The 27,147-nt window shown below is 41.3% G+C and overlaps 2 protein-coding genes across 4 annotated transcripts in view; one reads left to right on the top strand and one right to left on the bottom strand.

Annotated features, from left to right (window-relative positions):
- PARPBP (PARP1 binding protein) overlaps positions 1 to 1,632 on the top strand; it is a 76,284-nt gene extending 74,652 nt beyond the window's left edge. For all 3 annotated transcript variants that reach the window (XM_069764269.1, XM_069764267.1, XM_069764268.1), the window contains one exon: positions 1,162 to 1,632. In XM_069764269.1, the coding sequence (XP_069620370.1) occupies positions 1,162 to 1,197 (36 nt within the window). In that variant the 3' untranslated portion in view covers positions 1,198 to 1,632. The remainder of the gene's footprint in view (positions 1 to 1,161) is intronic.
- PMCH (pro-melanin concentrating hormone) lies at positions 1,578 to 13,925 on the bottom strand. The gene is made up of 3 exons (XM_069764273.1): positions 13,614 to 13,925; positions 13,260 to 13,464; positions 1,578 to 1,770 (listed from the first exon to the last, which is right to left on the bottom strand). Exons 1-3 carry the CDS (start codon positions 13,842 to 13,844, stop codon positions 1,721 to 1,723), a joined length of 486 nt encoding a protein of 161 aa, XP_069620374.1. The 5' UTR covers positions 13,845 to 13,925; the 3' UTR covers positions 1,578 to 1,720.
- Positions 13,926 to 27,147: the final 13,222 nt, after the last annotated feature.

Here is a 27,147-nt window from a genome sequence, read left to right as displayed (position 1 = left end):
GAGAGCATAGGCTTTATTATTTTGATAAAGGGGTTGTCTTAGTGGAAAACACCTTTTAATGTTGCAGATTTTCAGCAGCATTTTTGCATTTAGGTTACATGCAGTTTTTGTCTTTTGGTTTGTTTTTTTAATTTGTTACTTGGATGAGTTTGCATTTTAGTACTAAACATGCAAATGTGTTTTTTTTTTTTTTTTTTTTTTTTTTTTTTTACCTGTGCATTTTCTTTCTCATTCAAGTCTATGATGAAACTCCACAAATAAACTCAATTAACTGCATTGTGGATTTAAGAAACACACAATGTCAGTTTATGATTAGTGGTGAGCGAGTATACTCGTTGCTCTGGTGATCTCCAAGTATTTGTTAGTGTTCGGAGATTAAGTTTTCATCACAGCAGCTGAATATGATTTACAGCTACTAGCCAGGCTGAGTGGGGATTCCCTATCAACCAGACAACCCCCACATGTATTCAGGCTGGCTAGTAGCAGTAAATCATTCAGCTGAGGCGATGAAAACTAAATCTCCGAACACTAACAAATACTCGGAGACCACCCGAGCAAGGAGTATACTCGCTCACCACTATTTATGATGCATAAAATACCCCACAATGGACGCAATTTTTATAACGTCTATTTGATTTGATGGAGCTATATGTAATGCGCTGCTTTCTTGTGCAGCAAAAACTCATCTTAAAGGGACTCTGTCACCTGAATTTGGCGGGACTGGTTTTCGGTCATAGGGGCGGAGTTTTCGGGTGTTTGATTCACCCTTTCCTTACCCGCTGGCTGCATGCTGGCTGCAATATTGGATTGAAGTTCATTCTCTGTCCTCCATAGTACACGCCTGCACAAGGCAAGATTGCTTTGCGCAGGCGTGTACTATGGAGGACAGAGAATGAACTTCAATCCAATATTGCAGCCAGCGGGTAAGGAAAGGGTGAATCAAACACCCGAAAACTCCGCCCATATGACCCAAAACCAGTCCCGCCAAATTCAGGTGACAGAGTCCCTTTAAGGCTTTGCCTTAACGAGCGTGAGAGCACGTTGATTACTTCAATGATATTTGTAGTTCTGCAGATTAAGGCCTTGGTGAACATGAATGCACTTTTTTTTTTTTTTTTTTTTCTTTTTTGAAGGCTGATCTTTTGTTTTTTTTTATTTTAGGTGATGTGCCAAAAGAAAAAATATCTTTGCAAATAAATTCTGGAAATAGGGACCCCACAGTTGTCAAAGCAAAGGCTAAAAAGGCCCCTTTACGAAAAAGTACAAAAAGGAAACAATTTGATAATGGTGCAAACCATAACTACCTCGATGATGAACCTGCACAAAAGAAAACTGCACCACCTAATAAATCGAAGGAGATGGCAAGCATGGCTAAAAAGAACAGTAAATCTGCAGCGAAAACACAGATTGCAGGTCAAGCTAAGCTTACAAGCTTTTTCCGTCTGTAAATTTGTTAAATTCTGTGCATCTTTTGTTCTGTTAGCAAGTTACTGGTTTTGTCGCGTATTTGGTAAATGTTATTTATTTTCAGTTTTAATCTTTAATGTATTTTATTTAATTTTTAGTAAATGGACATGTTTACATCTCACAGATTTGTTTTTTATTTACATTAATAAATGATGCAAAATCTAATCTTGGCTCTTGTCATTTCCACACAAGCTTCAGTTCCGCAGGCACTCGTCATTTTTCTGGGGACCACAATGTGAGTATCTCCGGTACATCATATCTGCCAGCAAGGTCGATAAACTCTTCCCAGCATGCATCGGAGCACTGGAGAGAAAACAGATGATTTAGTAGCTTTCCCAAGAATCTCACTTTCTTTCTTGCCTATAGGGAAATACCTTTGGTTAGAATACTCAGACTAGCCAACGAGATATAATAAATATATATATATATATATATATATATATATATATATATATATATATATATATATATATATATAATTTTTTTTTTTTTTTTTTTTTCTCTCCAGCCGGAGGATGCTATTGTTTGATATGTATGGTCAGTAAAAAGACGTATTGATGGTCACTGTGGGGGTGAGCATTGAGTCTTGCCTACCAAACTTTCATCAACCCCATAGCGATGGCAGCCTTGCACTCACTATATACAGAGGCACTGAGCCTTCTCCATGCAGCTGATTGATGTGGCAGCCGTGGGCCTACTAAAGAGTTTTTTTTTCCTACCATATTATTACTTCTCCTATGAAGCCCACCCTTTGTCATTCTAATATTACACTGTTGTGCCTTTTGTATTGAATGGGTGATCAAGTGGTTTGCAGATTCAAGTCCTCTAAGGAAACCAGTCAGTAATGTAGAAAAACATAAATAACTGAAATTGGAAGATCAATAAGGAAACATGAAATTATGGAAATGATAAAAAAATGAAGACCACTTTATTTTTTAACTTTTGTGTATTCAGTGTTATAGGTGAGCCTTTGGCATACTATTGATGAGGTTACAAGTGGTTGTCTTAGGAATGTTCTGCCACAACTTGGGTAAACAAATCACCAAGATCTGCTGCTGGCAGCTCCCTTTGAAATTGCTGACCAATGGCATCTCCAACGTGTGCAATAAGAAACAAGCCAGAGATGCTGCAGGCCATGATACTACATTTAGGTCATGCAGGCTGCTCACAATAGCACATGTAATGTGTGGTCTGGCATTTTCGTGTTGGAGAAACCACTTCTTGGCCATCTTCAGAGGAATGGCCAAGCCACTGGTTTCCCAACCAAATCAAATTAACGCGTAACTGTTGGTGTACCTGGAATAAAGACTAGAGCAGTCTGGCTACAGTACATTATACATTCCTAAACAATTAAAGTATTAGTTTTTTTTCTTTTTGTGACTATGAAATTCGCAGGGTTGATAGACATGTTAATGATATGCTAATTGATTTAAAAAAAATCAGATTTTCAGATACTGCTTAATTTACTCAGAATGAAGAATAAGCGTTATATGTAGAAATACCCACACTTACTCACCTTCACATGCTATTAATGAGGTTAATGGTTGTCTGAGAAATGTTCTGCCACCCTGAATGCACTTGGGCACCCAAAGCAAGAGCCACTGCTGGCAGCTTTTTTTTTTTTTTTTTTTGCAATTGTTGACCAATGACTTTCCAAATCTAGAGACACTGCCAATGATGGCAGAAGCAACATGCAACCTGGTGATGGTGTGCCGAAAAGAGGTTCTTAGGAACACCTTCATGTTCCCTTGTGAAGACTTTCATTGTGGTGTTCATGTTGTCTCTAGACCAATCTCCAGCTCTCATTGCATTCAGAACAAAACTGGACTCTTCTTGCTCTGCAACATGATGACATTTGAAAACAGTGGTTTGAGGTCAATGTAACATCTTTAGCTGGACATCCGGCTCACAACCCAGTATTGTACAAACACCTTTTGTTGGTTTATGTTGATACTGATGTCTTGGACTTGTTATATGTTTAATTTCACTTGCACTACAGAATGAATTAATACATGCCATTCTTCAAATGTGTTGAGACCATGTGGGCAATGCTATGAAGAGGCACTCAAAAGGGAACATCACACTACCTTCTCCCAGGATTGTGTGGTGGGGTCATAATATATGGTATTCAGACTCTTCTAGTCTTCATTCCAGGTATACGAACAGCTCAGCGTCGCATTGATTTGGTTTTCAAACTAGTGTTATGGCCATTTTTATTTTTTTCAAGGTGTCCCAGGAGCAGTTTTTCAACATGACCATGCAGGGCCGCATGTTGATCGTGCTACTGTGAACAACGTTTGTGGTCTGCTTTCTACCATAGTCTACAGACTTGTCTCCCAGAGAGCGCATCTGGAATGTCATTGGGCGGCAATTGCAAAGAGCTGTCAGCGCGATTCTCAATGATTTGCATTTCAAAATGCATTCAGCATAGTAGAACATCCCTCAGGCAACCATTAATAATCTCAATGATGGCAGCCAAGGCTTGTAAATGTGCGTATTTCTGCATGTGGCGCTCATACTCTATAATGAATAAATTTAAGGTTTTGATGTTAATTTTTCCATTATTTGCATATCTGTAATGATTCTATCAATCCAGTGATTTCAATAATTTCACAACTCTTGCTTATTGCTGTTGCAATTTCAATGTTAAAGGGAACCTGTAAGATTGTGCACATTTAACCTACACATAGTGTCAGGTCGGAGCCGTTATACTGGGTGACATATAGTTTTCTTTTTTTTTTTCCCAAACAAAATGGCGCCATCAAAGTAGTATCTATCGCGTTCCGACAGCTGCTAATACGCAGGTGCCGCCATTTTGGCAGAGAAAAAAAATGAAGCTCAATCAAGACGGTGGCACTTGCACAGTAGCACCATTCCGATAGATGCCACTGGGATCTTAGTGAAGCCTAATTTTTTTTTTTCTGTCTAAAAGGCGGCGCCTGTTCTACAAAACCCGATAGATGCTACTGCGCAGGTGTGGCTGCTGGCGCCATTTTATTTTTGTTTCAATTTTCTTAGTCAAAACTATGTGTAAAGAAGACAAAAATATGCATATTATGCTACAGCGCCGGTGTCTGCTGAATGTGATTTTTTTTTTTTCAATACATATAATAATCAGTATGTAAAATATTGGCCAGGTCAGTGAGGGATCAGTAACCTGTCATAAGACATCAGTATGAATACCTAATCGGAGCACCAAATGAAGACCACACCCCACAGGCCGCCTTGGAGCGCGAAAATCTCATTAACTCAAACTGAAACTGAAGATTAAACAACCACAAGAAAGATTTCATCAACCAAGGTATCATTGTAATCAGTATAACAGCGCCGACCTGACACCTGTCTGTAGGTTACTGAGCACAATCCTACTGACAGGTTCCCTTTAAGGAATGACATATCTATAATATGTGTAATACATATTTCATAACAAAATTTTGAATATTTCTTCATTCCCTAAACAAATGTCAAAATGAAGAAAAATTTAAAATGCTAATTGCAGTGTATGAAATATTAAAATATTTATTTAATAATGTGAACGTCATCAAGAAGAAACACAGGGAAATAATCAAGATGCTAGAATTTAGGTATTTAAGTCCCTTCAGTTCCCCTCCCTCCCATAAAATACAATACAAAGCAGACAAAACCCCAAAGTGGTATTAATACAAAAAATCCCAGCATTGGAACTTACTGTTATTAAAAAAAAAAAAAAACACTTGGTTTGCATCATTATTTTCTAAGTTTTTCTATGAAATGTATTCTACTGTCTACATATCTACACACAATCTTATATATAATTGCCTAGAATACTACTTCCTGCAATTTGTGCCAACTTCCGTGGCTTTGTCCGGAGCTAATGTCCGGAGCTAATGTCCGGAGATTAATTGCCTAGAATACTACTTCCTGCAATTTGTGCCAACTTCCGTGGCTTTGTCCGGAGCTAATGTCTGGAGCTAATGTCCGGAGCTAATGTCCGGAGATAAGTGACGTCAACAGTGTCCAGTGTCTGATTGGTTGCCGCCTGCTGCGAGCGACCAATCAGAAACGTGCCGTACTGTGACACACTCCGCCCGCCATTTTGGTGTGATTTTTGAATTTTTACCTCACAGCAAGTTTCTACTGCGTGGAGGCGGGCCCAGTGACGTTGCTCTTCAAGCTCCTGCCGAATTTCAAGTATATATGGATTCTAGACTCCCGATTCTTTAGAATCGGGCTGCCATCTAGTATATTATATTTGTGTCTGCATATAAAATTCTACGAAATGAAGGAGGGAGAAGAAAACAACCGACCAAAAACGTCCCAATAATATATATAGTAATTTATTAAGATAGTAATAGCAACAGGGGTATCAGTACAACAGTATAAAAAATCTTATTAAAATACCAGATAAAAATAAAATACAAAGAACAGGAAAAATAGGATGCACACTCAGGATGTATATTGTTATGGAAAGGAAGAAACAAGGTCCAGTACAATATGTTAATAATTATATGGGAAGACTCAAACCTAAATATCACAATAGGGAGTCCAAATGTGCCTAATAAATACAGTGCCAGGGCAATCCTCAATGCTTTTTTTTTTTTATTAAATACCACAAGACTTCCATATACATCGTAGTCTATATGAAGATGTTCATATCATAGTGAACCCATATGTGGTAAGACACTTCATAGTGTAAGACATAATAAACTAAATCTCTTAGTATGGTAACTAACATAGCAATGGCGTTCCTACATCCGAGTGGCGTCCACCCTGACGCGCGTTTCGGCTTGCGCCTTCGTCAAATTCTAATATATACACATACTATTTGATATTCATGTAATCGTTGTGACCTGAGAAATGCCCCCCCCCCCTTTTTTATTTTTTTTTTTATTTCAGGAAGTCATAAAATGAATTGTGTCATTCAAAATGACAACTCATCCAACAAATTGATGCCCTCATGCTATATTGACAGGAAAAAATAGTCATGGCTCTGGGAGAAAAAAATAAAAGTGCAAAAATGAAAATAAGGGTTACATTTCAAATGTTTGTAATGCATTCGTGTTGCGGACTCCATGGTACAATTCCACAGTGCTTCATCTCTGCCTTAACATTAAATGTGTAGTCTAAATAATATCACAGCAAACCCTTATGGGATATTCCAGGTTCATGACATTTTTTATTTTGTGTATAATAAGTTATAGATTCCTATACTTTCTGTATTAAGTTTTCTCACCACATGTGTGATGTGATTGTTGCACAGGTGCCTAGCTTGTTACAAGACAGACCCCCTCATCCCACTGTAACCATCATCAGTCCTCCACTTAGGTGTCCGGCGCAGATGAGAACAGATTTTTTTTTTTTAATGAATTGATATAGAAAGTATATTTGATAATACAACATACTAGATGAAACTGGGGAACCTGACCGCTGATGCATGGTGCCCGATCCACGGGCAGTATATATCAGGCACAGTACACATTTTCAGCCATGTATGTCTAACTCTGAAACACTGCAGCGTTTCAGAGAAAAATATCGCTTCATAGCTACCAGTGACTGGCAGGTCCCCGGTAACTTCTCCCCACTTTCTGCTCTTGAGTGATAGGTCTCCTTCTATACACTTTTGGAGAGAGACTTGTCAATCCAGTGGAAAGAGCGGGCAGTCGGCACCTGTCCGACTAGTCTCCCATGCAGATTGATCCCTCGATGGTTTCAGCTGCCCCTAAATGTGAATCTACAGTATATACTCAAGTATAAGCCGACCCCCCCCCCCCCTAATTTTGCCACAAAAAACTGGGAAAACTTAATGACTCAAGTATAAGCCTAGGGTGGAAAATGCAGCAGCTACTGGTAAATTTAAAAAATAAAAAGATACCAATAAAAGTAAAACTAATTGAGACATCAGTAGTTTGTGTTTTTGAAAATCCATATTGAATCAGGAGCCCCATATAATGCTCCATACAGTTTATGATGGGCTCCAAAAGATGATCCATATTAAAATATGCTCCATATAATGCTGCACAAATGTTGATTATGGCCCCATAAGATGCTCCATAGACACATTTGCCCCATACAGTGCTGCACAAATGCTGATTATGGCCCCATAAGATGCTCCATAGACACATTTGTCCTGTATAATGCTCCACAAATGCGGATTATGGCCCCATAAGATGCTCCATAGAGATATTTGCCCCATATAATGCTGCACATGGCCCCATACAGATATTTGCCCCATATAATGCTGTACATGGCCCCAGAAGATGCTCCATACAGATATTTTCCCCATGTAATGCTGCACATGGCCCCATACAGATATTTGCCCCATATAATGCTGTACATGGCCCCAGAAGATGCTCCATACAGATATTTGCCCCATAAGATGCTCCATACAGATATTTGCCCCATATGCTGTTTCTGCGATTAAAAAAAATTAAAAATCACATACTCACCTCTCAGGCCCCCGGCACTTGCTATACTCACCTTTCCCGGTTGACCTTCGGCGCCGCTGTGTCTTCCCCGTCCTCTGCACTGACTGTTAAGGCAGAGGGCGGCGCGTACTAATCGCGTCATCGCGCCCTCTGACCTGAGCGACAGTTCAGAGGACGCAGAAGACACAGCGGCGCCGACATTGGAACGGGGAATAGGTGAATATAGCGCACTACCCCGCCATACTCACCTGCTCCTGGTGCGGTCCCTGCACGTCTGTTCCCTGGCGCCGACAGCTTCTTCCTGTAGTGAGTGGTCACACGGTTCCGCTCATTACAGTAGTGAATATGCGGCTCCACCCCTATGAGAGTGGAGTCCATATTCATTACTGTAACGAGCGGTACCATGTGACCGCTCACTACAGGAAGAGGCTGTCAGCGCCCGGAGAACCAGGGACCGCACCAGGAGCAGGTGAGTATTATTAGACAGCTGCCGCTCCCCCTCCCCTGCCAACCCCTGGGTATGACTCGAGTATAAGCCAAGAGGGGCAGTTTCAGCCTAAAAAAATGGGCTGAAATTCTCGGCTTATACTCGAGTATATACGGTAAGTGTGTTTTCACATGTTTTAATGGAGTGTTGTTTAGAGATGAGCAACTATAGTTTGGTCGAACCCAACAAACTCGAATTTCCACGGGTCCGTCCATCCCTAGTGTTCTCATTTCTTTTATTTGAATTTCATTCCAAATTGCTTACTTTTATTGTCCATTAACAATAATCATCAGTCTACAATAAATCTTTGATAATACAGCTGAAAGCAGCCATGACATGTATGATTCCCCTACATCACATACCGACTACCTTGTAGGACCGCAGTCTTAAGGCCCCTTCACATTAAGCGATGCTGCAGCGATACCGACAACGATCCGGATCGCTGCAGCGTCGCTGTTTGGTCGCTGGAGAGCTGTCACACAGACAGCTCTCCAGCGACCAACGATCCCGAAGTCCCCGGGTAACCAGGGTAAACATCGGGTAACTAAGCGCAGGGCCGCGCTTAGTAACCCGATGTTTACCCTGGTTACCAGCGTAAAAGTTAAAAAAAAAAAACACTACATACTTACCTACCGCTGTCTGTCCCCGGCGCTCTGCTTCTCTGCACTCCTCCTGTACTGGCTGTGAGCACAGCGGCCGGAAAGCAGAGCGGTGACGTCACCGCTCTGCTTTCCGGCTGACCGACGCTCACAGCCAGTACAGGAGGAGTGCAGAGCACAGCGCCGGGGACAGACAGCGGTAGGTAAGTATGTAGTGTTTTTTTTTTTACTTTTATGCTGGTAACCAGGGTAAACATCGGGTTACTAAGCGCGGCCCTGCGCTTAGTTACCCGATGTTTACCCTGGTTACCAGTGAAGACATCGCTGGATCGGTGTCACACACGCCGATCCAGCGATGTCCACGGGAGATCCAGCGACGAAATAAAGTTCTGGACTTTGTTCAGCGACCAACGATCTCCCAGCAGGGGCCTGGTCGTTGGTCGCTGTCACACAGGGCCGGCTCCAGGTTTTTGAGGGCCCCGGGCGAAAGAGTCTCAGTGGGCCCCCCCCCTTTAACACATACCCGATTTATGATGCACAGATATGGCAGAGAAATGTATAGTACAATGCCAGATTTCACTTCTTACATGAGTGACAGCTATTGTAAATTCTGCAGTGTATATATACAGGACAGGAGGAGTGGTACTGTGCAGTGTATATATACAGGAGGAAAGGTGCTGTGCAGTGTATATATACAGGAGAGGTGCTGTGCAATGTATACATACAGGAGGAAAGGTGCTGTGCAGTGTATATATACAGGGGGAAAGGTGCTGTGCAGTGTATATATACAGGAGAGGTGCTGTGCAGTGTCGTGAGCAGGGCGTTGTTGTATCAGAAAATCTTTTCTGTTTTGAGTTTTTCTATGAAACAAAGACTTTTCTACATAAACAACGTTGTTTGATTTGCGGCCCTAACAGATCTGTGCTACAAAGTAACATCGCTCGGGCATTAATGAGGGACCTGATGCTGAATCCTTTCCACAAACCCTAATGACCCAATTAGTGCCCCGTCATTAGAAGCTCATTAAACGCCTCCCTGTCCCGAGCAATCATGTACAGTATGGGGGGATCCTGCAGCCCACCCGTGACTGCTCCATACCATACACTGCCCTCTGTCGCTCTCACTATTATCCTGTGCATTTCTCCTTCATCGTTACCCCATGTTACACTTGTCACCTCCCACTACAGAGTAGCAGGGCAGCCAATGTCACCCCCTCCCGGACCCTAATGGCAGCAGGAAATGTCTGCTCCTCTATTGGGTTGGAACCTGATTTAATCAAGGAATAATGTGGATTTGTTGCTGGTGGCTGCAGGGGAAGGGTTAAGTGATGCCATGTCCTTGGTGGGAGCAGTGGCAGCTGCTGGGACCTGGACAGACACAACCAATGTTGCTGTGACTGCACAGTGTGACCTGGAGGAGAGAAGCTGAGACTCCGGAGCAGAAATCACCCACATGCCAGCACTGGGCAGAGTCCCTCCAGTCACCAGCCTGGGGCCACGGGGCCCCAACCTACAGCCCACATGGCAGCAGCTCCCCTTCCTCCTGGCATCTGGTTAACCCCATTTATGCGGGTCAGATTGTTATATTTAAGGTTTAGCAATAACCTTCATACAGATGGGAAGGGGTTAAGCTTCTTCCTACCCCACTGGTGCAGGTTTGGTGCAGCATGCATGTATTCTGGGGTTCTGGGAGAGCTGGGTGGCTGCAGGCTGCACCCCACCAGCTGCTCCTCCAGACATCACCCACATTTTTAGGCAGCAGAGACAGACAGCAGCAGACTGAGCCACAGGACCAACTGCAATTATTGCTGGATACCTTTGCACTCTGGTAGGACTAGCTCCTCCGGAATCTTCCTGATAAGTTCAGCTCAGCAGCACTGTCTGCAGCCAGCCAGGGGCCAGAGCAGAGAACTGCTCTCTCCGCCCACAAACAGTCACGCTGGCTGCCTTCTCTTAACCCCTATGTGTGCCTGCCTGGCTGCACAGACTGAGTGAGAAGATGCTTGTGTCAGAGCTGGCACATAGGGGTTAAGAGAACGCAGCCAGCAGTGACTTTGTGGGCGGAGAGAGCATGTTATCTCCTGCTCTGCTCTCCCAGCTGCTAGTGGGCCCCCCTTTCTTCCCAAGGCCCCGGCATTTGCCTGCTGTGCCGGGTGCTGACGCCGGCCCTGCTGTCACACATAACGATTTCCTTAACGATATCGTTGCTACGTCACAAAAAGCAACGATATCGTTATGTGTGAAGGTACCTTTACAACTTTTTCCACAAACTATTTCCTCACTGGGGCTAGATTTACTTAGTTTATCTAATTCATAGATCGCAATCTCAGACTAGACAGTTTATGGTTCATGCTGTTTGATGAACCAATCATATTTTTTTGACTGCCCAGCCTAATTTTACACCACCTATTACTGAGTTTACTTTGTGCCAAATTTTTGGCAACCAGTCACATGCTAAATCGCACCTTTCTCTACAAAAGGTCAAGGAACAGTATCCAAAGCATATGTGTAGGGCTCATACAATGCATTCGGACACAATTTGTGCCCAAATGTTGGCATAATATATCTCTGTGCATGGCTGCTTCATAAAAGTCACAGTTGGTTTCAGTTGATGTTATATACGACATCACCCTGAAAGCAAAACTTGTAACGCAAGGGAATCTTGTGCATGGGAACAGACAGTCCCCCATCTTTTTGTGGATGCAATTCCGCTTTTCCTATTGTTTTAGTTCCATTATAAAAAATGTTGTACAATAGTGCAAGAGCGCTTCTATATCTCCCAGTGGGTCCTACTCATTTTATATCAATTCTTTAAAGTTTTTAAGATCTCTACTTTTCTTTGACACTTCATTAGTAGTAATGAGCGAATGGGCTCGTGTCCTTGAGTGTCTTTGGCGTGTTTGAAAAATATGTTCGAGTTCTAGCGGTTGCATGTCTCGCGCCTGTTGAACAGTCGCAATGCATGCAAGGATTACCTGTTTGTTAGGCAATCCCTATATGTGTTACGCTGTCGAACAGCCACAAGACATGCAGCCGCGGGGACTTGAACATATTTTTCAAACACGCCAAAGACACTCTGCACACAAACATGCTTGGATAACAACTTATCCCAGCACGTTCGCTCATTTAAAAAAAAAACAAATGGCATTGTAGGTTATAAATAATGTAGCGATGGACAATAAGAAAGGTTAAACTTGATGGACTGGAGTCTTTTTTTTTTTTTTTTCAACCTATATACAGGTGCATCTCACAAAATTAGAATATCATCAAAAAGTTAATTTATTTCAGTTCAATACAAAAAGTGAAACTCATAAGTCATTACAGAGTGATCTATTTCAAGAGTTTATTTCTGTTAATGTTGATGATTATGGTTTACAGCCAATGAAAATCCAAAATTAATTATCTCAGTAAATTAGAATACTTTATAACACCAGCTTGAAAAAATGATTTTAAAATCCGAAATGTAGGCCTACTAAAATGTATATTCAGTAAATCCACTCAATACTTGGTCAGGGCACCTTTTGGCATCAGTTACTGCATCAATGTGGCGTGGCATGGAGGCTATCAGCCTGTGGCACTGCTGAGGTGTTATGGAAGCCCAGGTTGCTTTCATAGCAGCCTTCAGCTGGTCTGTATTGTCGGGTCTGTTGTCTCTCATCTTCCTCTTGACAATACCCTATAGATTCTCTATGGGGGTTAAGGTCAGACGAGTGTGCTGGCCAATCAAGAACAGAGATACGTTTGCGCTTCACTTTTTTTTTTTTTTTATTATTGAAGAACTGAAATAAATTAACTTTTGATGATATTCTAATTTTGTGAGATGCACCTGTAGCTATGAAAATAGCACGGTCACACCTCTGAGATCATCACCCAAAATTACATTAAAAGTGACCTCTAGTGATGAGCGAGTATACTGGTTACTCGGGTTTCCCCGAGCATGCTAGGGTGGTCTCCGAGTATTTTGGCGTGCTCGGAGATTTAGTTATCACCGCAGCTGCAAGATTTGCGACTGTTAGATAACCTGAGTACATGTGGGGGTTGTTTTTTTGTTAGGGAATTCCCACATGTATTCAGCCTGTCTAGAAGCAAATCATGCAGCTGCGGCGACGAAAACTAAATCTTCAGAGAAGATGACAAGTTTACTTGATATCGGTAGAATGGCATTGTATATGGTAGACATGTATAACAGCTATCGGAAATCTAGTTGGGATAAGGAGTGTCTTTATAGGTTGATCTTATGCAAAGGTTACACTGTGTATTACATATAGAACAAAATTGTCCAAATCTTTAATACGGTACTTACTATCAAAATCTCTTCTCCCAATTGGAAACTTTGCTGCATTTTCTTCTTCCCCAATATCTCTTCTTTCATGTGTTAGCTCAACAGTTTCATCTCCATTCTCTGAATTTTGGGATGAGCTTTTGAGTGTCGAAAATGGAATCTGTTTCACCCCAACATTTAATGGGTTAACATCAGGGCTGAAGTAAGTATTTTCAGATCCTGCGCTCTGAAGATGGACAAGGTTTGGAATCAGCAATAGGGAAAACATTCAAGCTCAAGCAAAATAAATGTAGGCTTACATCATGTCTTATTCAAAATATATTCCAACTAATTAAAAACTTTCTGTAATGAATGAAATTTATAGTGTTTGTTTACCTTTATGTTTCGTTCCTCCTCTCCTTCATCCATAGAGTACTGGTCTTGCGGGTTAGTTGAGGATTTGTATATCGTGTCTCCATTCCTTAATGCTTTCCTTAGAGTAATTGTATCTAGCAAGACGTCATTCTCTGCTTTTCGAATAGACTTTGACAAGGAAAACAGGAAGCCTTGGGATAGAATGGATAAAGATATTATGAGTGGATAGCTTAAGCTGATCATTCTTACCATTCTTTTGCAAGGCCTGTGGCAGATCTAAAAAATATTTTTTTTGATAATGTTGTGCTGAAGATTCCTGCTTTTTATATATATATATACTCAACAACTTGATTAGCATCATGAACAGAAAAGACTTGTCACGTCTTAAAGGGTTGCTTTTCAGCAATCTATTACGTTGCTGAATGGCTACTAAAAGCACTTCAATAACGGACTTCCATCTTAATCCCGCAGAGAGCATCGCCAAATCATAATGAAGCCTCTGAACTACAGGGTGCTATCTATTCAGGGAAAGGATGTGTCACATTAGGATTAACTAAGGCTATCTAATCTTTCTCTAAAAGACAATATTCTCTCTTTTATGTGTATTGTTTGTTACATCATGTTCTGATTAGACTCCTGGGCTGTAATGATTTGTGGGTGGAAAAAGATGAAAAATGCATACCCACAATAAAGCAAAAAAAAAATCACGGTATAATGGGTTTGGATTTGCTTTTAAGGTGGTCATAGGGCGTTAAAAGTCACCTGACGACAATGTTCTACAGGTCTGCGTGATTATGAGGATATAAAACTTTTATGCAATTTTTTTTCACCACTTTCTGAGACTTTTACCGTTTTTTGTACATATACAAAACAGAACTCATTATTACAGTATAGGAGAACATGTACAAGTAACAGAAACATCTAAGGGACTCTCCAGCTATAAAAATATAAAGGACTCTCCGCCTACAAAAATATAAAGGACTCTCCGCCTATAAAAATATAAAGGACTCTCTTGTTAGATAAGACTTTAGGACTGATTATCAGAGACCCAAGCCATGAGCAAAATGCCAGAGGAGTGCTGTTATCAGGTTCCCAATACTTTAGGTTGAAATGAATGAAGTAAAAAACAAAAGACATATAACACAAAAGGAACATGACAAGAACTACATTTAACTACTGCCATACTTTAGGGTTAGATTATCCACCCAAAGACCCTAGAACTTATGATGTTTTGATACTTTGTATTGCATTCTTTGGGGAAGGTGTGGCAAAAGGAAAACCGCAATTATATATATATATATATATATATATATATATATATATATATATATATATTTTTTTTTTTTTTTTTCACAGCATTTAACATATGATTCAAAAGTTTATATTTTGATAATCAGACTTTTACAGAATTTTCTTTAATATCTATATTTTTAAAGGGAGCAAGAGAGATTATTTAAATTTTTTACTTTTTCTTTCTTTCTTCCATTTTTTAGGCAGACCCACGGCTGCCATTGCAACCTTTCAATCTCCCAAATCACCTTGCAAGAGAGCAAGGGCACGTCTTAAATGTCATGTCAGAAAAAAAAAGTTGCAAAAAAAAGTATGTTAAGCTGCTCCACCAATCGCCAAGGTATACCCATAATAGAACAGTCCTAATGTATATTATCCCTATCTGATGTATTTAAAAACCTGATCATCTGTATAGTACCTGCATGAGCAGGGTTCAGAGAGCAAAAAAAAGTATGTTAAGCTGCTCCACCAATCGCCAAGGTATACCCATAATAGAGCAAAAAAACGTATTAACTAAATACCCTGTATTTTTTCATTTTTTGACTAGCACTTGCTTATTTACTGTGACTTTTTTACAATTTTTTGACCTCTCTGCGCTTTTGTGTCTTCAAGAATTAACATGCTGCAGGTTTTTTAAAAAAGCTGCAGTTCTGAGATTAAGTTAGAAAAAAAAAGACAAGTGTGTACATGAGACGTCTGAAATCTCATAACTTTTGCTGGCGCTGTAAAAAGCAGCTTTTAATTTGCATAAAAAAATGCATCAAAAAGACGCTGCATGCGAACATGGCCTTAACCTTTCACTGCATTCATTCCCGGCCTTAAAGGAGACGGGGTTGATGTCGGGACGTTATAACGTACGTCAGAGAGGAATTCCATAAATGTTTTAGAATATTTTGGAGAATATGGATTTTGTAAATTTCCAGTAGAATTCAATTTGGATGAATTTGCTCATCTCTACTTGCCACCATATTTATTACTATTACAATTTGATAGATTTGCAGATCGTATCTGAGACTTTTGTCAATCATTTGTTGTTGAATATTTTAGTGTTCTCTCCTTTCACTTTTTGAGGTCTCTTATGAGTTCATGAAGTCTGCTGAAGCCAATTTTGGGGACAACTTTAGTTTTTTTTTTTTCAGGGGCACATAGTATTTGCTCAAACTGATAGGCTCAGTCTCAAGCAGACCAGTCCAAAAAAATCAGAACTAAACCCAGACGTCTTCTGTTGGTTAACTCAGAGGAAAGTTCTTCTACAAGTTGAAGTGATGACGCTCAAACAGATCATGATGCCAACGACACATTTATTAGCAAATGCTTCAAAATCCTATCCCCAACCAGGGTTACCAACTGTCCGAAAAACAGTTAATGCAGATGAAGTCTTTATATCATAATTATGGGTGGTAGACACGTATCACATATAATGATTTATCATAGTTTCCCAATGTGTCTGTAATAAATTTTGTCTGTTTGTGATTTTTTGGAAAGCTGTCCTGAAAAAATAAAAAGTCAAGTTGGCAACCCCGTACCAATACATTTATTAGAATAAAGATGGCCCTTTTAAATGAAAAAAAAAAAAATATTGTACAGTAAATCCCCTACAAAAAAAACAGGACTAAACGAGAAATATTGCAAGTTACTATCATATCTTAGCAGTGAGAAACCTAAGCTTTCTGGGGCTTACTTGCTCCTTCAAGGGCTCCAAATGTAGTCTGTAAGGCTAGAGGGCTCCTGGCTTCCTGCTATCTACAACTCTCCCTGCTGCTCTTGAATGGCATGCAGTGTCCAATCAGAAACCCACTATAGCCGTCCCTAAAGAGAGGTAGAGCTCTTAAAGGAATTGTCCATTTTATCTTTATTTTAACAAATGAGTTGTGGACATGATTGTGTGGCATTTTCTCATATATACGTATTACAGGTCGCCTATACTTGCTAGTTTATACATCTTCAAAGCCTTCCCGATTTATCGACAGCCATTTTGAGAACAGAGAAAATATCATGTGACCTGAATCAGCCTCCTCCAATTGAAAAACAGCTCGATCATGTGCAGTGCGTTCCAAATGGAGAAGGTTGATGGCCACATCTTCTAGATCAGTGTTTCCCAAACTCCAGTCCTCCCGGACCCCAACAGGTCATGTTTTCAGGATTTCCTTAGTATTGCATCGGTGATGGAAGTATCAGGAGTTCTCTCACTTGTCTATCACTATGGAAATCCTGAAAAATGACCTGTTGGGGTCCGTGAGGACTGGAGTTTGGGAAATGCTGTTCTACATGAACATGCTGTTATAGAAACTGTCATTAGTGTAAGACTACACTGAGAAGTGCAGGCGGAAAACCTGTAATGCTTATATATTAGTAAGTTCTGCAAAATCAGATCCCACACATCTGTTAAAATAAAGATCAAGTGGAAAAACCATTTAATGCAAAGAGCTTGGCGTAGTTTATCTTAAAGTCCAGCATTCAAAGCACTAACATTTTTGCCTTCTCATTTTTAAATAGACAAGCAAGGCAAGAAACTGTAATTAGATCTCTTTATCACTAGGTGGCGATGACACTTTAATAAAATTATTTTTTCGTTGTGCAAAAGGGAGAACATTATGGTAAAAACTATTACCGGTACTCATTTGCCAAGTATTACGCATTGATGAATTTGGGATCACACACCACTTTAATATGATAGCTAGAAATTAGAATTCAGCTTTGCCGAGTTTTTCAGAAAAATTTGATTTGCGGTAAAAAATATGCTGCGAATCTCAATACTGCAAAGCATCTAATTGCACAGAGAAGACAGGTTTAACACTCAGAGGTCTCCTAGGTGTGAATTGAAACACTTTTGAGCTCTATAGTGCAAACACCGGCTTAATATTGTCCAAGTGACTTCTGGCCAGAGGAAAACGAATGGCAACCAGTGGTAAATAACAGGCTATTTCACAACACTGCAGTATGAAACCTTTTAGGCTTCTTAAATTGTAAAAATGGACCAAATATTTTTGTCTTTGAGGGAAGATGCCTGACTTTATGGTATTTATACACAGGGAGTGTAAACGGACGAAGACGTGGCTTTTTCACATGGGGAAAGATGGGGTGCCAAAATGATCCTTGTTTGAGGAGTATAAAGAGCTTTTTTAGTTGCCAAATGAAGAAGCAATAGGTTTTGCACACGCCAACCAAAACATATTGCTTTATTTAAAGGGAACCTGTCACCCCCCCAGGCGTTTGTAACTAAAAGAGCCATCTTGTGCAGCACTAATGCTGCATTCTGACAAGGTGACTCTTTTAGTTATTGTTCGTTGCACTGCAGAAATAATCACTTTTGAATTTGGCCCCTCATACCTGTGAAATCGCCAGGGAGGCACGTCTTTCCCCCCTCATCCAAACGCCTCCCAGCCGTCACTCTGCGAGAAGGGCGCCGCCTCCTCGGCGTTATTCAGTTGTTCAGGCGCCTGCGCGGTCATATTCTTCCTTTGGCATGCGCAGTTCGCGTTGCCTGACAACTGACATCACTTGATGTCTTGTTTACTGCGCCTGCGTGCCCGCACAGGATCTCGGGCCGCACGTGCTCCGCTCCATACATACGCGCTCCGCTCCATACTCCATACACCATACACCTCGTACACACGCGGCTCCGCCCCGTACACATTCAGCTCCGCTCAATTCACCTCATACACATTCAGCTCCGCTCCATACACCTCATACACATTCAGCTCCGCTCCATACACCTCGTACACATTCAGCTCCGCTCCATACACCTCGTACACATTTAGCTCCGCTCCATACACCTCATACACATTCAGCTCCACTCCATACACCTCATACACATTCAGCTCCGCTCCATACACCTCATACACACGGCTCCGCTCCATACACCTCTTACACACATGGCTCTGCTACATCCACACTGTAAACACCTCCTGACCCCACAAATAAGGCAGCTTACTTACCTCATCCAGCAGCACCATGGCAAGTTGGCAACCAGCACAGCCGAGTCCTGCAATCCACGAAGGTCCCGATCATGTGACCCCAGACTCCTCTCCCCATGTGACCTTCTTACAGGTCCTGTGTGCATGGAGCAGCCAATATGTGGTGTGCTGTGCTCAGGCTGCTCTGCGGGTGCAGGGATGAGGCTGACCGCCTGATATTGCAGCACACCTCCCAACCACTGCGGGACAACTAATGTCCCGCCCGGGATCGCGGGGCTGACTGTCAAAATCGGGACAGTCCCGCTGGATCCGGGACGGTTGGGAGGTATGGTTATCCTTTGCCACTGTGTACTATCATTTGGATGCCAGAAGAAATGTTGCTCTTAGGCTATGTTCACCCTAGGCATTTTTGTTGTGTTTTTTTGTTTAATGTTTTTTGTTTTAATGCAAATTTTCAGCTGCATTTTACAGTACCAGCAGTCTATGAGATTTCAGAAATCTCATGCACACAGCTTGGTTTTTTTGCCCTCAGTATTTTGTGCAATACAGTGGTATATAATAGAGAATGTCACTTCTCTCAGCTTTTTATCAGGGTTTTTCACCCATTTAAAGTAATGGGTGGCGAAAAGAAGACCCTGAATTAACGCTGAAAAAAATGCAGGTATCAGGTTTTGCTGCCTTTTTTGTAGCAAAGTCTGATGAAGTAGAATCCGATTTTTGAATGCACTAACCTTTATCAGCATGCACAAAAGACAAATGTAGCATGTCAAAAACGCAACAAAAAAATGCACAAAAAGCGCTGCTTTCCTGCCAAGGTATTGCTGCAGAAAAATAACACAGCAAAAACGCCTAGTGTGAACATAGCCTTATGGTGAGGGTCTAAAAGTATGGCTATATAATAGTGAACCCTTTGCTTAATGGTAACGATATGCATGTCAACCCACAAGCATCTCTGCTTACAGCTTGCATTTAGCCAGCGCAATTTAAGGCACAGCTGATTAACTTTCGGCACCATGCCGTGACATTTGGTTGTCATGTTCAGCAACGTCATTTTCATTGTCATTTTCACTGTCAGCCTCATTCCCTTCCTGTGCCAACTCAATGTTCCCAAGCACATCCACCTCCTGCTGAGGTACTTCACATCCTGCTGGATATAACACGGACATTGAATGTCTGCCCAGGGGCCCAGTACTGCCCAGTGTTCTACCAGGAACCTTTACCCAACCCAGAAAATCATTCACTATTTAGACAAAAATTGAGAATTTTGCTAAAGAACATTGCTAAGTTACAACAATCTTGCCCTTTGTGCCCCACCCTGAGAAAATCCCGCACAGTGTACTACCAGGGGATTTCACTTCAACAACAAAATCACTAAAACTGGAGACAAATATTGAGAATTTTGATTTAAAAAAAATGACAACAGAATTTAAAGATTTTTGGGGGCTAAATCACAACAATGTTACTCTCTATGCACTGCCCTGAACAGGGTCCCCATCCTCTGCAGAATGCTACTGGGGAAAGTCATCCCAAATGTAAGCACAAAAAATGTAATAAAAATGAAAATAAGCGAAAATTTGATGCACAGAAGGCTATAAATTTTGGTTTATAAAAAATGTAGCATTTTGTGCCCTACGTTTTTTTTCAATAAATAATGGTGACTAAGTATATTTCATTGGGGGCTAAGCATATGCAATTCTTTTGCAAAGCGTAGAACAATTCAGGAGAGGGGACATTATTACAAGATTTTGGACATTATTACTGGATTGCGGACATTATTATAGGACGGAGACATCATTACAGGTTTGGGGACATTTAACAGGGTGGAGGTCAGAATCGCTATAAGGAGCTATTTGTAAAGCAATAATACTGTATGGGGCTGATTGGGGGACAAGCCAAGGAAATAAAAAATAAATATTCAAAATAAAGTATGAAAAAAATAACAGAAAAATATTTGGCAGCTAAAATTGTTTTATTTAAAAACTGAAGTAGAAAAGACCTGTCCCATAACCCATATGATAAACACCATTAAAAAGAATAAAAAGCATTCAAAAAAAAAGGATGGCCAAAAAAATAAAAATATCACTGTAAATGTCATCTTCTCCCACAAAGAATACGACGCTTCATATTAAAATATTTTCTAAGTGCAGCCCATTTAACCAACTGAGTTTGAGACCTCTACTGTAGACTAAAGGTACCGTCACACTAGACGATATCGCTAGCGATCCGTGACGTTGCAGCGTCCTCCATAGTGATATCGTCCAGTGTGACAGGCAGCAGCGATCAGGCCCCTGCTGTGCTGTCGCTGGTCGGGGAAGAAAGTCCAGAACTTTATTTGGTCGCTGGACTCCCCGCAGACATCGCTGAATCGGCGTGTGTGACACCGATTCAGCGATGTCTTCACTGGTAACCAGGGTAAACATCGGGTATCTAAGCGCAGGGCCACGCTTAGTAACCCTATGTTTACCCTGGTTACCATCCTAAAAGTAAAAAAAACAAACACTACATACTTACCTACAGCCGTCTGTCCTCCAGCGCTGTGCTCTGCACTCCTCCTGTACTGGCTGTGAGCGTCGGTCAGCCGGAAAGCAGAGCGGTGACGTCACCGCTCTGCTTTCTGGCCGCTGTGCTCACACAGACAGTACAGGAGGAGAGCAGAGCACAGCGCTGGAGGACAGACGGCTGTAGGTAAGTATGTACTGTTTGTTTTTTTTACTTTTAGGATGGTAACCAGGGTAAACATCGGGTTACTAAGCGCGGCCCTGCGCTTAGTTACCCGATGTTTACCCTGGTTACCGGCATCGTTGGTCGCTGGAGAGCTGTCTGTGTGACAGCTCTCCAGCGACCAAACAGCGACGCTGCAGCGATCCGGATCGTTGTCGGTATCGCTGCAGCGTCGCTAAGTGTGACGGTACCTTAAGAGGAATGCCCTCTTGTTATCAGTTGTGCGATAAATATTCTGGGGACGCTCCAGTTGTCAGAAAGATTCCAAGATAAATCAACAGGTGGTCGTCATGAATAATAATTAAAAAAAATGAAGTTTTAATTAAGGTACCTTCACACTCAGCGACGCTGCAGCGATACCGACAACGATGTCGATCGCTGCAGCGTCGCTGTTTGGTCGCTGGAAAGCTGTCACACAGACAGCTTTCCAGCGTCCAACGATCCCGAGGTCCCCGGTAACCAGGGTAAACATCGGGTTACTAAGCGCAGGGCCGCGCTTAGTAACCCGATGTTTACCATGGTTACCAGCGTAAACGTTAAAAAAACAAACACTACATACTTACCTTCAGCTGTCTGTCCTCCGGCGCTCTGCTTTCCTCTGCACTGTCAGCGCCGGTCAGCCGGAAAGCACAGCGGTGACGTCACCGCTGTGCTTTTCGGCTGGCCGTCGCTGACACAGGATGCAGGAGGAGTGCAGAGAAGCACAGCGTCAGGGACAGACAGCTGAAGGTAAGTATGTAGTGTTTGTTTTTTTAACGTTTACGCTGGTAACCAGGGTAAACATCGGGTTACTAAGCGCGGCCCTGCGCTTAGTAACCCGATGTTTACCCTGGTTACCAGTGAAGACATCGCTGGATCGGCGTCACACACGCCGATCCAGCGATGTCAGCCGGAGATCCAGCGACGAAATAAAGTTCTGGACTTTCCTCAGCGACCAATGATCTCCCAGCAGGGGCCTGATCGTTGGTCGCTGTCACACATAACGATTTCCTTAACGATATCGTTGCTACGTCACAAAAAGCAACGATATCGTTATGTGTGACGGTACCTTTATTTAAAGGTTTACTGATGGTGCCACAGCTAAGAATCATAAAATATGCAAAAAAAAGTGAAAGAAGGCAAGCACAATGCGTTTTGGCTGACATAGCCTTCATCTGGTGTGTGAGGATATATACCCACTGAAGGTTATTTACGGTATATCCTTCCTTATTGCCGTGGGTGGAGTCTCCCAGAGCAGGAGACCAATCATCACAAACCCTCTGCATATGTTTGCGATATAACTAATGTTTAAATGTATAGGTACAAACCTCTCCTTTAGGGATAGATATAATCAAATACATTCATCCCAAAATATACATCAAATTCATTCTTCATCCATAACCACAGGAAAAAAATGATCACCATATAGTGCATAAAAAAAATTGTGAAACTGCAAACTCGTACAATCCTCTCTAAAGTTTCAAGAAATATTATTTTAAAACAAACGCACCATAGTAAAGTGTGAAAAAGTTTGGGGAGTCTTACTCATAAGTAGAGTTGAGCAAATTTTTCAGAATTCTGTTCCGCTTATGATCTTCCGTGAATATTGTTTTTGTAATATTCACCCAACACAGCCGAACGTCACTGGAGCCAATTGGAGTAGAAATGAACGAATATGTTCGGAACCGATCATCAAACATAAATTCGGCAAGAATACGGTACCAATGTGGCATGAATATGGCAAATTCAGATTTGACGACCGATTACAAACATATTCGCTTAACTCTATTCATAATGGCACTATGGGATTTCCCGTGACATCACTTTGTACACCCTTAGGCTGCCATCACACTAGCAGTATTTGGTCAGTATTTTACATCAGTATTTGTAAGCCAAAACCAGGAGTGGAACAAATAGAGGAAAAGTATAATAGAAACATATGCACCACTTCTGTATTTATCACCCACTCCTGGTTTTGGCTTACAAATACTGACCAAATACTGATAGTGTGACGGCAGCCTTACGGGAGGGATTTGTCTGTTTACAAGCGTGACGTTATCTGACCACATTCGCCCATCGCTACTTCTGTTCTTATTCACATGGGACTCCAACATCCGAACCCCCAAACCTCCACATGGATCCATCCCCCTGGGCTCCACTCAATGATGAATGACTGCATATTTAGGGCGATGAATAGACCTGTGTCAGCAATACTGGATTCCTTGTGATATAATTTATATAGCGCACGGTGACCCGCTATTTTGCAACCTCAAAATGTTTGGTCCATATAAAACAATGGCACCAGACCTCTATATCATCATACTGATCCATCCTAAAGATGAATTGTCATATATTTATGGTAATAAATGTATAGCTAGATCTTTTGTATATTAGAATGAAAAGAAATCAAAAGAAATTCAATCTTTGTATCTGTTCTAGAACCTTATTGAGTCCATCTGGATGTAGACTATGCAAGCTACATATCCAGTGGGAGTCTTTCCTGTTGAGCGTTGATATTCTGTTTCTGGTATGAACAGGTATTTGTTCTAGTGGTATTACGTGTATTGAGTTGAACTGTTCGTCATGTTTCAAGGTGATATGTTTAGATATCATATTGTTTCAAATGCCCTTTTTTGATATTATGCCTATGGCCATTCATGCAGGCTCTTAATGTCTGTGTGATACGACCACATATAAATGTCCACAACAGTCTGACTGAGGAGGTATACGATATCAGTGTTTTTACTTTATTAGATTCAGCCCCATGGTTGGTCATTTTACAATAGCACCATGTTTTCCCACACTTCAACGCTCCATATTTAGTCATCTTAGAACTTTTCCCCTTATCAATAGTATGTCCTATGATGTTGGCACAGTTTTATCTTTGTTATTTTCAAGAGACTTAGTGCAATGCAATTCTTCACCGTTTTTCCTCTATGAAACGTTAGGATAGGTCTATATGGGATAATTTGTTTCAATATGGGGTATTTATGGGGTGTTTATATAGCTCTTGTTATCAGTATAGCCCTCTAGGTAAGTCATTGGAGCATTCTCTGTGTTTATGTTTGTCATCTTCTTTTCAATCTAAATAACCTGGGTTTCGATAATATTACTGGGTCCTCGTAAGGTCTCATAATTCAGAGGTGACTAAGGCTAGGATCACGTGACCGTTTATTCTCTCACCTGAGAGTATCGGGCAGATTTTGCTAGTCACACCCAAACTGTGATCATAATGTGATCTGATTTTCTCAGATGAGGGGAAGATAGAAAAGAAGGTCTCCATCTTCTTCACTCTGTCAGTCCGTGAAAATCAGACCGCACTTTTATGTCATTCATTTGTAATTTGATGTTTTCTAAGGTTCCATAGACTTGCATAGCTGAGTGCGATTTGATTTACGTACGGAAATTGTGCATGCTCCGAGTCTGTCCGAGGAAAGAATTTGGACATGTGCACAGTCCCATAGAATAACATTGGTCCTATAGTTGGTTTTATAGAAGATTTATTTTAATCAATATATGATACATTTCAGAAGAATTCATCATGCGAATGTTGCAAATGTGCAAGTCTTTTAAATATTTACACATCACTTGAGTATTTATTACTTTCTCCAATAATGGATGGTAGCATGCCTTTAATGGGGATTTCCATCAAAGGGTTTTGGGTCCTCAAATGACCAGCATTTTTTAAATATTAAAATTAGATGGTACTCAGTCTCCTTGGGTTTTTTTTGCTGACTCTATGGTGCTCCTCCTGTGCGGAGCACCTGTCCTGGCTGCTGCTATTTTAACATAGCGTAGTCTATCAAGTACAGAAAGTGGGAAAAACCCCATTAGCAAGAGATAAGGTAATCATCTATGGAAATCCTTTAAAACCCAACTTTATTTGGCATGTCTCCTGCGCACTCATTATGTAGGGAACCAAAATACAAACCCATTCAAGTAAATGAGAAGATTGTGCATTACCATGCACTCAAATTGGAGGGTTCCTGCACAAGAAATAACTGAGAAGGAGATCAGTGGGTTCCCAGTGGTCTTTTTCCACCAATCAGTAAGGAGCGACATATTCTAGAAGCTTTAAGCCAAGCAGCTGTAAGAGGGATATCATCCTTGCAATGATTAGTGATGAGTGAACATGCTCGGTGAAACTCGGATATCACTTGAGGATCTGGGTGCTTGGATGTGCTCGGCACTAATCGAGCATTGGCTGGTGCTCGGATTTAATGCTCGAATCCCCACCCTGCATGTTTGACACCTTTTACACACCCAATAAACATGCAGGAATTGCCTTCCAGTCACTGTAATGCCGTAGCCATCTTGATGGTGGCATTACTGTGATTGGCTGGCTGCATTATCTCATCAGAGGTTATAAAATGACTGGCACCTCCACGTTCAGTTCACTGATACCATTGCACAGCTCAGGGACAGTTCTGATTGGAGGTAGAAAGTAGTTGTCCAGGCCTGTGTGCACAGATTTAGGAATCAGAGTTCCTTATTGGTGATACATTTGAACCATGAACCAACATACTAAAAGTCCTTCTTAATGCTAATCTTGTGCTTTGCTGTTTCTATGGGATATACAGTATTCTGCATTTAGCCTCGGGACAGCTGCTGAAGCAGGGAGACTGGCTGAATACAGCTTAGGCTTACTGCTTTGCAGTCCATTGCTAAATATATAGCTGCTGCAGGTGACCAAATTTTTGGGGGATGAAAAAATTGACTGTATTATCATCTATACAGTTTATTGTGCTTTGTGTACCGGTAATCACTTGTTTTGGTTCCAAAAATTGACTTGTCATTCATACAATTTAACTTGCTTTGGGTGAAATTACGGTGGTTTGAAATTTGTAACAGGTGAGATGACCAAATTTTTTTAAAATAAAGAAAAAAAAGTTTCAATTACTTAAGAAAACTTGGTTTCTGGAGACTGCGTAAGGAGTATGGTGCACGAATACAACAAGGACATAATGCAGGTGTGACTGTGCCTGTGGTTAGAGCAGAAGCAACACGCCAACCCACGACACATAGCTTCCTGTCCAATTTGCAAAAACAAACGGGACACCACCCAATCTTCCACAGGGTCTAGACTCATCAGCCAAGAGTCTTGATCACTTAATCCTCACCCTGATCCTCCTACCATGTTGAGACTTAGGAGACCAGTGATCTCACACTAGGCCTCTCCGAGGAGCTATTTGCATAATCATTTCTTGATTGTGGACTCACCCTGCATGTTCCAAGAGGGACAGGAGGACATGCTTTTTAGTGACGATGATGTAAAGGTCGGCCAGGGCTGTAGTCGTGGCTGAGCTACACGAGCATTGCACGCCTTGGCCTCCCTCTATATAAAAATCATGTTCCATTGTCAGCTCACCTGCTGCTACACTCTCTGTGCTGGCAGGTCTTCTCCTCGGCTCCCATCAGACTGCTCCAGTCCCTTGGGAAATAATGGATATAGAGAAACCAAGCGCACCACTATATACAAAGATACCAAAGGAAAAGGAAAAGGAAAACTAGGGGTGCAAGCTCAGTGATAAATAATAATGGCCAAAAAAAGAGAAGGGACCACTGCAATAAATGCACACCACAAAATTGTATAGAAAATTATTTAACAGTATATTTTATTGGTACGCCACACAAAATATTAAAACATA

Source organism: Ranitomeya imitator, chromosome 4 (assembly GCF_032444005.1).
Source record: "Ranitomeya imitator isolate aRanImi1 chromosome 4, aRanImi1.pri, whole genome shotgun sequence".
Classification (NCBI taxonomy): Eukaryota; Metazoa; Chordata; class Amphibia; order Anura; family Dendrobatidae; genus Ranitomeya; species Ranitomeya imitator.
This window is presented reverse-complemented; position numbering and strand designations above follow the sequence as displayed.

Coding starts and splice junctions, on each gene's coding strand:
- PMCH (XM_069764273.1), bottom strand. CDS start 13,844: ATGGTAAGAATGATCAGCTTAAGCTATCCACTCATAATATCTTTATCC. Junction 13,465..13,613: donor AGGAGGAACGAAACATAAAG/GTAAACAAACAC, acceptor GTCCATCTTCAG/AGCGCAGGATCTGAAAATAC. Junction 1,771..13,259: donor TGGGAGAAGAGATTTTGATA/GTAAGTACCGTA, acceptor TTTTCTCTCCAG/TGCTCCGATGCATGCTGGGA.